This window comes from Aquarana catesbeiana, linkage group LG03 (assembly GCF_042186555.1).
Source record: "Aquarana catesbeiana isolate 2022-GZ linkage group LG03, ASM4218655v1, whole genome shotgun sequence".
Lineage (NCBI taxonomy): Eukaryota > Metazoa > Chordata > Amphibia > Anura > Ranidae > Aquarana > Aquarana catesbeiana.
This window is the reverse complement of record NC_133326.1, coordinates 128,914,017-128,927,350: the sequence shown is the minus strand read 5'-3', so window position 1 is coordinate 128,927,350 and position 13,334 is coordinate 128,914,017. Positions and strand designations below refer to the sequence as shown.

At 45.2% G+C, this 13,334-nt stretch overlaps 1 protein-coding gene across 1 annotated transcript in view; it reads right to left on the bottom strand.

Moving 5' to 3' along the window:
- Positions 1 to 13,334, bottom strand: part of LOC141131670 (neuronal acetylcholine receptor subunit alpha-3-like) — a 64,336-nt gene that overhangs the window by 38,160 nt on the left and 12,842 nt on the right. The window contains exons 2-3 of the mRNA XM_073619215.1: positions 10,445 to 10,584; positions 7,647 to 7,691 (exon numbers count right to left, since the gene is read on the bottom strand). Coding sequence (XP_073475316.1) covers positions 7,647 to 7,691; positions 10,445 to 10,584 — 185 coding nt within the window. The remainder of the gene's footprint in view (positions 1 to 7,646; positions 7,692 to 10,444; positions 10,585 to 13,334) is intronic.

Sequence of the window (13,334 nt, the reverse complement as noted above, 5' to 3'; positions counted from 1 at the left end):
TGCAGTCGATCCTACAAGCAAGCATGTTTATGGTGAGAGCACAGGATGGGGGTGACTGAGTACATTCTACTGTCCAGGAAACTGACAGGGCTGGAGGAGGACAGAGAGTTCTCTGGATTCTCCCTGGAGTGACAAGGGCCAGCATGTGAAAGGGATAAGTTCTGAATATGCTGGGACTTGTAGTGTGCAGGCAGCAGCGGGACCCCTGTGGACATAATGGCATAGTGCTGGGCCCATGCTCCAGGGGCCCGTTCCACCTCCCTGTCACATTATGTCAGGGGTGCCCAGCCGCTGGCCCGCGGGCCACATGTGGGTATAGCTGGCTGGCTTGCTGTCCCCCAGGGTGGGTATAACTGCCTTGGGGACAGCAGCCGCCACTAGTCATACCCGCCCTGGAGGAACAGCAGTAGCAACCGCCGCTGCCAGCCATACCCGCCCTGGAGGACAGCAGCAGCAACCCCCGTCAGCCATACCCACCCTGGAGGACAGAAGCAGCCATGAAGATTGAGGTCAGTTTTTTATAGAATCAAACAGCAATGGACATGTCTGTTTTCTATACTGGGCTGCTTTCAAACTGATCTACAGGTGCAGCTGCGGGTTGCCTGCACTGAGCCATAGACTTCTGTTATTACCTGCAGGTTTGGTGAGCTTTCACAAAGTGCATCCATCACACCTGCAGTATATAATAGAATTCAAAGCCACAGGTACACTGCGCTGCACCCACGGTGTGTGTCAACCACAGTGCATCAGTGTGAAAGCAGCCTTATGCCCCGTACACACGGTCGGATTTTCCGATGGAAAATGTCCGATCGGAGCGTGTTGTCGGAAATTCCGACCGTGTGTGGGCTCCATCGGACATTTTCCATCGGATTTTCCGACACACAAAGTTGGAGAGCAGGAGATAAAATTTTCCGACAACAAAATACGTTGTCAGAAATTCCTATCGTGTGTACACAAATCCGACGGACAAAGTGCCACGTATGCTCAGAATAAATAAAGAGATGAAAGCTATTGGCCACTGCCCCGTTTATAGTCCCGACGTACGTGTTTTACGTCACCGCGTATAGAACGATCGGATTTTCCGACAACTTTGTGTGACTGTGTGTATGCAAGACAAGTTTGAGCCAACATCCGTCGGAAAAAATCCTAGGATTTTGTTGTTGGAATGTCCGAACAAAGTCCGACCGTGTGTACGGGGCATTAGGCCCCTTTCATACGATCAGTCCAATCGGGTCCGCCAGTCTGTTTTTCAGGTGGACCCAATCTGACCCTCCGTTCACTTCTATGGAGCGGCAGATGTAAACGGATTTGTGTCCGTGTACACTTGCCTACTACCAACCTCTGCCCTACTGACACTGACTACTGGCACGGTCCTCTGCCCTACTGACACTGTCCTCTGCCCTACTGGCACCGTCCTCTGCCCTACTGACACCGTCCTCTGCCCTACTGACACCGTCCTCTGCCCTACTGACACCGTCCTCTGCCCTACTGAGACCATCCACTGCTCTACTGACACCGTCCACTGCTCTACTGACACCGTCCACTGCTCTACTGACACCGTCCTCTGCCCTACTGGCACCATCCTGTGCCCTACAGACACCATCCACTGTTCTACTGACACCGTCCACTGTTCTACTGACACCGTCCACTGCTCTACTGACACCGTCCACTGCTCTACTGACACCATCCACTGCTCTACTGACACCGTCCACTGCTCTACTGACACTGTTAACTCCCATTCTGACACTGTCCGCTTTTATGGCAGGCTAAGTTTATATTTTAACGGTGACATTTTGTTTTATTATATTTTTCCCTATTTTAGGCCTTGCTGGGTAGTTTCTAAAAAAAAAAGGGCGCCAAACCCCAGTGATCTTTTTCATTTTGTTCAGATTGATCTGTTGCCTAGCCCTAATCCAGAGTAGTCAAAAGATTTTGGAGAAACTGTCCACATTTTGACATACTGTTCCTCCAAGTTCTTTTGAATGATCCTCTCAATAAGTAAATAAAGATCTGAAATGATTCTTTAGCCACTCGGAGTATCTTGGCATGCGGTGAAAGTGGCAGGTGGTAGTGGGGGGGGGGGGCAGGTCAACTTTTGCATTAACCTTTTGTTTAACCATCCCCATTAAGCCCCTCCCACTGTTAAGCTTGACCACACCCACTTATGCTGTAGTGCGCGTAGCACGTTCACGTAGCATGCCGCCAGTCGCTTCCTCCCTCAAATGTCCCTCATTCTGAAGTTCAAAAGTTGGGAGGTATGCCACAGGGTGGCACTGACTGGCATGGCAACTGTCAATCCACATCAGTTAACAAGTGACAATCCACATCTAATGGCAGGTGACGTGGCAAGTGACAATCTGCAAATGGTGGCAGGTGACGTGGCAATCTGCAAATGGTGGCAGGTGATGTGGCAAGTGACAATCCACATCTGGTGGCAGGTGACATGGCAAGTGACAATCCACATCTAGTGGCAGGTGACTGTGGCAAGTTAAAAAGCTGCATCTGGTGACAGGCGACGGTGGCAAGTGACATGATGCATCTGGTGGCAGGAGATATGGCAAGTGATACGCCCAGGGCTCCCACTGCTTCTGCATTATGGTGAGTTGAACCACTTCGTTATATATTACAATGTAATAATAGAAACAATGCGCTTCAATCACCCTGACACCATATCAAATATGCCCAAAGACTGAACCCTTAATCACATGCTGGTGGCTGCAGAGCTGGCGAACAGCTTCAAAGTGAAAGTGATGCGACAGCTCCATAGCTGCCAATCACTTTCACACAGCCGGCAGCGCAGTGCCCCCTCCCACCGGTGCCCCCCCCCCCATCCTCCGTGGTCCAGCGTGGCTGTCTTACACTCGCCGGAAGCCCGGGAACACATTCGCCAGCTGGGGGAGAGAGATTGCAGTGAAATCCATGCCTTGATCCCACTTGCAAACAGTGAAGCCGGAAGTGATGTCACTTCTGGTTTCAGATGCATCATTTCCTGGCCAGCACAGCCAGGGGACACATCTGACCAATCCGATCTGTGCTTGGTTACAGGGACGTTGCTAGTGCCATGATGATTGATACGCCAACACCAGCCTTTGCCTGCGAAAAATTGCTTACCGCCGGCGTGCCCCCCCGACCTGCAAAAAGGTTGGTGACCGCTGCTATGGGCTCTAGCCTCAGATCTTTTGCAGACCTAGCAACGTCCCTGTAACCAAGCACAGATCGGCTTGGTCAGATGTGTCCCCTGGCTGTGCTGGCCAGGAAATGATGCATCTGAAACCAGAAGTGACATCACTTCCGGCTTCACTGTTTGCAAGTGGGATCAAGGCATGGATTTCACTGCAATCTCTCTCCCCCAGCTGGCGAATGTGTTCCCGGGCTTCTGGCGAGTGTAAGACAGCCACGCTGGACCACGGGAGGATGGGGGGGCACCGGTGGGAGGGGGCACTGCGCTGCCGGCTGTGTGAAAGTGATCGGCAGCTATGGAGCTGTCACATCACTTTCACTTTGAAGCTGTTCGCCAGCTCTGCAGCCACCAGCATGTGATTAAGGGTTCAGTCTTTGGGCATATTACATAGTACGTCCAAAGAGCTTGATTGGTAAAGTAGCATGATCGCAGCTGTCCAGCTGGGACAGTGACTCGGTCCAGAGCCGAACTGTGGTCCGCCATTTAATGATGCCTGGTCTATAGATTGTGATTTGGATTTGGACTCTGGACAGCCATCTCTGTGTTTGTTAGTTGTTAACTGATAAACATTGTTCAATATGTTTACACATTATAATTCCACATAAAAGACCACAGAAAAACCTAAAGTAAGAGACATAAGTGGGCTGCCATTGCAGATGTCTTTTGAAGACGCTAGTTGCCTGGCTGTCATACTGATCAGATGGCGTCAGTCTTTTATAAATCACAGACCTTGAACAAGTATCCAATAAGTAATTTCTGATTTTGCTCATCTGCTGCATGCTTGTTTTTAGGGCCAGGACTAATTCCTCTCACTCAAATGTGCTGCATGGAGTAAGCTCTGAATGCTGTCTCTGCTTGTAACTGTCAGATCTATTTACTGTGTAGCTCTTACCTGTACCAGCACTAGACTGAGAAAGAAAGTGTCAGTTCTCAGACTACAGACAGACGTCATGCATTAACCTGTGTATTGCCATGCCGAATGCCTCCTGTTTTAATACAATCCAAAAACTGCTGCACGGGAATGTGAAGATTTACTGTACTATAGACTGTGAGTACAGGGCAACAAATGACATTGACACCATAAAACTATGTGTTCAATGCACATCTTATGAAGGTGTAAAACACAAGGTGCAGGCACGAATGTTTAGAATGGCTTTAGCCACTTGTCTACAGTTTACAAACGATGGCTGGTAGAGCAGGATATTACCACTCTCCGCTCACCCACAGTAGTCTTATTACAGATGGGTGGCAGCTGCCCAGATAGCAGGGATAACTTGCCACAAATTTGTGGCAGTGTTGAATTGTAAGTCTGTTAACTTGTGGCACATTTTTACTTGCAAGTTGTACACTTGCAGAGCACTTGAAGCACAAGTTCTAGTTGACACTTTTCCAATTAGTAGCAAATCTGCATGGCAAGACTCTAGCATGAGCAAAGTTGCAGTGGTAAGTCTACAGTAAGAACTCTGCAAGTCTACAGCATGAAAATTCAGCCACAGTGACCTCTGTGGTGGGATGACTATTGTACAACATAACTGAACCAGAACTTGCAGCAGACTTGCAGAATGTTTGCAAAGAAAGTTGATCTGTAGTCATGCAATGCAGACATGCTGCAATTGTGCAACAAACTTGTGAGTCCTGGCAAGTCTAGCAATAGTTTAGCAAGCCATATTCAAACTTGCAGCACAATTGCTATCTGGGTGTAGACCAGGCGGTGTACCTCTATGTCACCTGGGACATTTGCACTGGCGCACCCCCTGGGGAGTGCAGCGTGCCACTTCTGGGACCGCTGTGTCCACCACAGCAGAATACATTTTGGCCTAAATTTATGAAGAAATTTGATTTTATTGGATATGTTTTATAACAGAAAGTAGGTCGTGTAGGTCACACCGGTCAGGGCGTGACCTACACGACAACCCGGAAGTGACGTTTTTGCGCTCCACTGTCCACTACCACCTACCAGGAATGTAGTGTGGTGTCTGTAGGGAAACACACATCCTATCATGGACGGCTGGACATGGTGACAGCACCCTCTGGGCTTATTTATCTGCTTGTTTTACTGGGTTACAATGTACGTAGTTAGAATTAAGGGGACCGCTGCTGTATAGGGGATTTTTACATTACATTTTACATTAATAAACAGGATTACGCTATGTTGGTGTTACTCTTGTGTTTTATGGTATATATGGAGCCCCTTTACCAGTGGATCCTGCTGATGATGAGGACTTAGTATTGAAGTGGATGCTGAATACCTTACTCAGTGCTCTTTTATTAGCGGCTTCTGGTGAGTTTGACCCCCTGGGGGAGTGTGCAACATGAGGTGGAATACGTTTTCTTTCTGGTGAAAGGTGCACGCTTGGACATCAGTGATTCTACACCTATAAAAGCCTTGAACTGTCTTCATTATTACCTTCTAAATAGAGACTTACATTTGTGTTTTTGGTCACATACTGGGACACATTTTTTTGGCTTTTATTTTTAGCACTGTTCTGAGTATTTAATGATCCAGCGTTTGATTGCTAGACTTTTATACTACTGTATTTATGACATGTTACATATTGCTGTGAATGTTGGCGTTTGAGCAGTAATTACAGGATCATCATTTACCCATTTACCGCTAAACTGATAACCTGCAAAGGCCTTTAACGTGACACCTATGGAACGCCTATTATTCCAAGGTTTGTCCAAATGCAGATTGGAAGAAAGAAGCTGTTAATCTATAAATTGTGAATAATATCTTCAACCAAGTCTGCACTGATTTCCAGAGAGGCTCTGATATAAATGCATAGGTGCTCGCTATTTATAAGTGAATATATTTTGCAAAAGCTATGCAGTATGAGGGCCTCCCTAAACAATCAATTTAATCTGTGCCCAGTTTGGTGGATCCATGCCCTATATACTCACTGATAAATCTAGGAAGAGTATAAAAACAGACTATAACTTGTCTCTGGCTTTAAAATCTGCTTAGGTCTATGTTTTTGCTTATCCAATCAATGATTCTTAAATCTGTATCCAATTTTCATAAAAGCATTGTATCTTATGTGCACCAACACAGTAAGCCATGTGTGGCCAGTTCTCTTAGACTTCACCACAACTGACAAATCCAATCTATGTCTAAATTCCAAATATTTTGAAACTTGGGCTATTGAACTCTGTAACCAAAAGGATTTGTCAGTGAGTAGCCTGGTAAAGATGTGAAAGGTGGCCCAGATCTCCATCTGGTAGCAGGAAATTGTTAATTAGAAGAGAAGTATGGGTTTCTTGTTTTTTGGATAATTATACTTACCTAGGTGGATGCAGCATCAGCAACATAACAAACAGTGTCAGATTCAGAGAAGATATGGGAATCAGGATAGACTGGAGTGAAGCGTCTGTAGTGGGAAATTACCCTAGCCATGCTCAGCATTAACATGCAATAGACTTCTTACATGCTGACGGCCTCAGCCTTCCTCTCAATGTCATTTCACCCTGTTTTCCCTGTATAGTCTCTGGTTGCTGGTATCCTGCTGACTAAACACTGTTTTTACTACCTCCATTGAGGTGGCGGATACTACTCCATCTTTTAACGTAAAACACTCTGCACTGATAATGATGAACTAACAACCAGTACATAAGCTGATTGCTATACATGTCTGCTAGTGATTGCTAGTGCATCAATTAAACATCCTCTGGTTAGAGGAAGTTGTTTCACTCTCTGCCATTTGCCTTAATGGGAATATATGATCTTTATTACAATAACAGGATGTCCAAGCGATTCTAGTGACATTCATTATGCTTTTTATTGACCATCTATAGAGGCATTTTTCCACGAGGCCTCACTGCAGCTGTTACTCTGCCACATGGATAAAGGAATACCTCTATATTTTGCACATATTTTTTCACCCTCTTTGGATGTTGTGGCATTATTTTTATTTTCATCCAGCATCCAGGATAGAGAGGCACCATTATCCTTCCATCCACCCCGGTGTAATGCCCAGACTAGATGCCATATTATTATACACACTGATTGAACAAATGATCCATAAATGCGATATTCATCACCAGACATCTCAAATGTGCACTATGATCAGGCGTCCAGATGTCCCTCATTTTGAAAGTTTATGTACTGTTATGGTATGTGTATGTCCTTGTCTGTTGTCTCTTGATGCAGCACCTTATCTAGGTGCGGTTACAATACAAGTGACACTGTGAAGCTGTACTCTAAGCAGAGTGTAGCATATTGATGTTTTCTACTGCTTGCCAATAAATATATTTTATGTTTAGACAATTCCCTGGAACTACCCTTTGTTACCATTAGTAACTGCTATGCTTTCCCAATGACTGTCATTGGGATAACCCCCCTCTTTTTTTGTAGCTTAGGCAGAAGCAAGTATGATAGTCTGCACCTGTGACTGGTTGTGTACTCTGTTGTGTACATTTGTATTGACAGAACTAATATTTTTAATAAGGAAAATTACTTGGAACTTACGTGTTTCAGCCAAAGGTTGGTTTCCATGATCTGATTAACTTCATCCTGTGGACATACACAAAGAAACAGTTACATTATTTACAATGGGTTTCAATAGCTTTAATGTACAATACAGATTGTTAAAGAAGAATTATGGCTATATTATACATACACTAGTTACATTGGTGCAGCTTGGATTAGTGTAACTATGTATATACCATACCTGGGCGATGCCCCTGAAATGTGTTAATCACTGAAGTAAACACTACTCCAGTGAGCTCCACTTGCTTTCAGGTCCTGTTCTGAGCGTCTGGCCTGATGCCATTCACAGAATGCTTTGCATTTTCTGAGCATTCTCTGAATGGTGCCCATGCCAAGCATACCAAGCTGGACCAATGTAACTATATAAAAATATACAATGCCTGGAATTCATCTTTAAAGTGGAACTACAGGCAAAACTTTTTTCGGTTTTTGTGTAGAGGAGGGAAGCATGGGCATCGCTCTCGTTTTTTTTTTCTCTGCCTGTGTTCCCCGTTGGGAGGATAATTTTAATATTCTGTAACTATCAACGGGACAGAAAGTAAGAAGAAATCTAAATGTTACAGCCATAACTGGAACAGGAGGTGAGGTAATATTTCCAATGGGAACACGTGTTGAATTCCCCCTCCCTGAATGTGGATATTTTATTCCTATTTCTGTTGTGACTTCATGACAGAAACAAGGTCAATGAAAAGAACAATTTCTTGTTTTTCATTTTTTCAGTTTATAGTTACAACCATCCCAAGACACACACAAATATGGCCAACATTAAAAATATTCTTGTATAATTCAGAGCATTTCTGAAAATCCTCCCCAGATTTCCTGTCCCTTTAGCCATACAATCAAGTATTCCTACAGAATTCTTGAAAAATATATCTGTGTTAGAGAAACAGCTGCTCCAAGATGCCATGGCCAAGTTAACGTTGATACTCCCCTTTCAGAAGACATCACGTTGACAAATGGAGAAGAATAGTGATGGACTGAACACCCCCGTTTGTTACGTACCAGAACTCCTGAACATGGAAAGAGTTCAGGACCCAAGCCGAGAAATCTATTCAAGTCTATGGGATCCGATCCTAAAAAAAAATCAAAAGTCCCCATTTTGAATGCTTATATGCAGGTTATTGGTCATAAAAAGGGTATGGGAGCCCAGGTACTGCCTTGGGGACATGTATCAATGCAAACATTTTTACAGGAGAAGTGATTTTAATGATGCTTAAAAACAATAAAAATGAAAAATTCCTTTTAAATATAGTGCCGGGGGGGGGGGGGGGGTCCCTTATTCTGCCTGTAAAGTGGCACATCTGTACTATGTATAGAACCTGATGCGGCATAACTGGCATATATGAAGAAAAAAAAAATTACATTTACGGTACATTGATTTTTTTTGGCTGCAAGATATTGCTGGCCCTTTTGGTCTGGTATGGATTTTAAAGGGAACCATACTCCAATTTTTTCTTTTAAATGGCGTGGGGTCCCCCCAAAATCCATAACAGACCCTTATCTGAGCATGAAGCCCATGCTTTGGGGCGGGGGGGGCTCTGACCCCACCCCAAAGCACCTTGCCCCCATGTTGATGGGGACAGGGGCCTTTTCCCGACAACCCTGGGCTGTGGTTGTGGGGGTCTGCGGACAGGGGGCTTATCAGAATCTGAAAGCCCCCTTTAACAAGGGGGCCCCCAGATCCCAGCCCCCCCCTCATCTGAATGAGTATGGGGTACATAGTACTCCTACCAATGCACCAAAAAAGTGTCAAAAAGAAACCGCCCGTGACGAAGGCTAACTGCCATCTGCTTGTACTGCCATCTAACAGTTCTTAAATAGGTAAGGGGCATGGCCACCTGGCAACGTCACCTGGTGGCACCGTCCCCGTGTGATGTCACTAATCGGTGTATGCTGTGTCGGTGATGTCACTTGGGGCAGTGCCACCAGGTGACGTCACCAGGTGGCCCCGCCCCTTACCTATTTAAGAACTGTCAAAAGGCAGAGCAGGCAGTCGGTGGATAGCCTTCGTCGCGGGTGGAGCTTTTTTTTTCTTTTTTTGGGTCCAGCGGTGGGGAGGCCATCGTGATTGACGATGGATCTACATCAGGGGACATTGTTTTTTTTATTTTTAATAGGGGAATTAAAAAAAACAGTGTGTGTGTTTTTTTCTTTTTGACACTTTTTTTGGTGAATGAGTAGGGCCCTTTTTTATGGGTCTGGTATAGATTTTTGGGGGGACTCCATGTTGTTTAAAAAAAAAAATGGCTTGGAGTTCCTCTTGAAATCCATACCAGAGCCAAAGGGCCTTGTATGGATTAGGGGGGGGACCCCACACCATTTTTTTCACAATTTTCTATTGTCGGCAATGTTCTTTTTTCATGCAGCTGTCAGCGGGGTAGCAAGTTGACAGCTGATGACTCATCCGTTGTTAAGGATGCAGCGGTCGGCTTCCCAGCTTGCTCCTTAACAACTAGCAATTCACTGTGCCCTGATTGGGCAAAGCCTGTCAGGTGCATTGCTTTAGCCAATCTGGGCTTAGAATGCACTGTGCAGCGTGCAGTGCATTGTGGGGCACTCGACGGGCGAATGTCCCACTGAGTGCCCCACAAATTCAGGTGTTCACCCAACAGGTAATGTTCGGGACGAATTTATGCTCGGTCAACACTAGTGAGGAATTTGCATTTTGACCAACCAATGGGCGATTCAGAAGGCAGGTGTGGTGGTACATTTCAGTCCCATTTAATCAAAAGCAATAAAAATAACAAAAAAAAAAGCATAACAAATCAAATCCTCACCACTTTGACAAGTTGGGACATTGACACCTCAAACTGCACGATGACAGGATCGGATACGTTTTCCACTGGTCGAATGTATGGGTTGTATTTTTCAAACAAGGTTGTATATAACCTGTGCTCATGCTCAGAACAAGCACACACTGAAAATGAAACAAAGTGTTAAAGTTATAAAGTGTTCAGTAAGAGAATATAAATAGGAGGACATAAGCTAGGAAGCAGGTAGGAACACCTTAAAGGATCACTAAGAAAATATATATATATTTTTTTTAAATAACAAACATGTTATACTTACCTCCACTGTGCAGCTCGTTTTGCACAGAGTGGCTCCGAACCTGGTCTTCTGGGGTCCCTTGGCGGCTGTCTCGGCTCCTCCCCCGCAAGGACTCAATACATTCATGCGAGCTCCCTCGTATGGTGTTGAGTGCTTGCAGGCACGCTCCCGTGATACAGCCGGCGGCCATAGCCGCTCATTGTATCACACGGCCCGCCCCCCGGCGCGCCCTGCGTCATTGGATGTGATTGACAGCAATGCGAGCCAATGGCTGCGCTGCTTTCAATCCATCCACTGTAACCAATCAACTGCCAGTCGGGGGCGAGCATGGGACTTTCGAGGGGTCAGGTAAGTAAAACGGGGGGGGGGGGCTGGGGGGGGGCGGTATTGTCAGATGTTTTTTCACCTTAATGCATAGAATGCATTAAGGTGAAAAAAACTTTTACCTTTACAACCCCTTTAATGTGCCCTGTCCTACAACTAGCTAAAAGCACAAAGTAGAAGAAATCCGGGCATTACCTAACTAGTCTTAAAAACGCTTCACCCCCCTCAACACCTATACTAAGTAAGCTGTATAAAAAAAGATGTATATACTTACCAATTTTCAGACTGCTCTGGTCTGGTAACGTCATCTCCCCTGACAGGACCAGGGCAGCCTGAAAATAAGTATAGATATACTGTAAGTATAGACATTTTTCTTACATAGGTTAGTTAGTATCTCCGCCACTGGTTTTAACTGGTTCTCCCCCAAACAGTACAGAGGCTACCAGCCACCCAAGCAACAGTCCATTCACTCAAGCCCTGATAGACAGTCTAGGGTAGGGATATGCAATTAGCAGACCTCCAGCTGTTGCAAAACTACAAGTCCCATCATGCCTCTGCCTCTGGGTGTCATGCTTGTGGCTGTCAGAATCTTGCTATGCCCGATGGGACTTGTAGTTCTGCAACAACTGGAGGTCCGCTAATTGCATATCCCTAGTCTAGGGGTTGTCTTTTTGTTATTTATTTTTGGTAAAGCTTGAAACAGGAGAGGGGTTACGACATGGGATACTCCAAAACGGTTAGTACTTAGCAATTAGAGGACATTCTTCTCCTTAAGCAACTCTGAATATTGGACAGTCAGAGGCCTCACAGCTGGGGATCACGAGGCAAGTCTCTTTGGTATCTGGTTACCCTGCACCACTGCACAGCTATTGGTATCCAGTGCAATCTCGGGAACACTGCACAGTACAGAAAAACACTCTTCTTAAAGCTCACAGTCCAGGACACTGCTAAGAACAGGGAATGGCTAGTATCCGAGACCCTGTGAGAGCAGACTCAGTCTGTGTTACCTCTGGCACTTACAGTATATTTCAAAAGCACACAGTCATCTAAAAATCATTTCAGGGTCATTGCTCACAAGTTCCCAGGACAGCTTCCAGCATCCTCTGGACACAATCCAGTGAATAAGACAGTTCTCAGATCCCTTTGATGAAGTCCTGCAGTCAGTTCCAGATCACTTCCAAGTCCCAGCTCTGCCACCGCTGAGACCTCACAGTACAGCAACACAGTCCACAGACTGCCTCAGGCAATAGCTCCTGAAGATTGGAACTCTCTTGAGAAAAAGAGACCCATCTCTCCAGTGGTTCAGACTATTTATCCCCTTTCCAGCCCCATTCTTGACACTCCTCTCCAGGAGTTATATTTGAATTCTTCCTCCTTCAGCTCTAGAATCTTCTTTCAGAGACGGGGAACGTAATCAAACTCCCAGCCTGTGAAACCATGAACAGACCAGGACAAACGATCACTGGTCCCTTGATTGTTGAAGGAATCAAATACTAAATTAACCTAGCATCATACACTAGGAGGGTGCTACATATCTTAAAGTAAAACTGTGGCCTGTCTGTGGACATCCAAGTGTAGCGATACCCCTGAAGGAGCTGCTTAAGTTTGTTCATTTCGTTACTCTGCCTCTCAACCCTAATAACAGCCTCAACCTGGCAATAGTGTAAGTGCAACCTCCAATGAGAAACACACACGTTATGATAAAACACAGAAATTGTCTTTACTGCAATATTTCTGTGGAAGAATAACAAACAGTAACAGTATATAGTAATCAACTAGAGATCAATAACTGAGATTTAAGAGCAATATAGCTCTCAATCCTATATCCAAGCTGCTTTCAGGGGAATCGAATGCAGCTCTATTGGCGTTGATGTCCTTTATTTCAAGGTTCAACTTGACAGTTTGGTGACCCCGATTCGTGTCTTCTTGTTTGCATCTCCACCACCGGCTCAGCACCCTCTCCAGGACAGACAGCAGCAAAGAGGCCTCAGGTGAGAAAACTTTTATTTTCTCATGATAAATACTGTCTTTTCTGTGCGGTGTTGAGGGGCCAGTTGGGGGAGTGCAGCCACAGAAGGTAAACACGTTTCCTATTTGATTTTGCCTGCATTTTGTCTCTGCATGATTACTGAGAATGTGAAAGGTACCTATTATAATTTAAAGCATGCTAAAGAATGATCATTTTAAGCGCTTGCCTTTTCTCCTTGTCTCCAGAAATGACAATGTATATATATATTTTGTGAAGGGAAGTATAAGTGCAGGTACCACAATTTCTAAAGAGTGAATGGAAGTTGG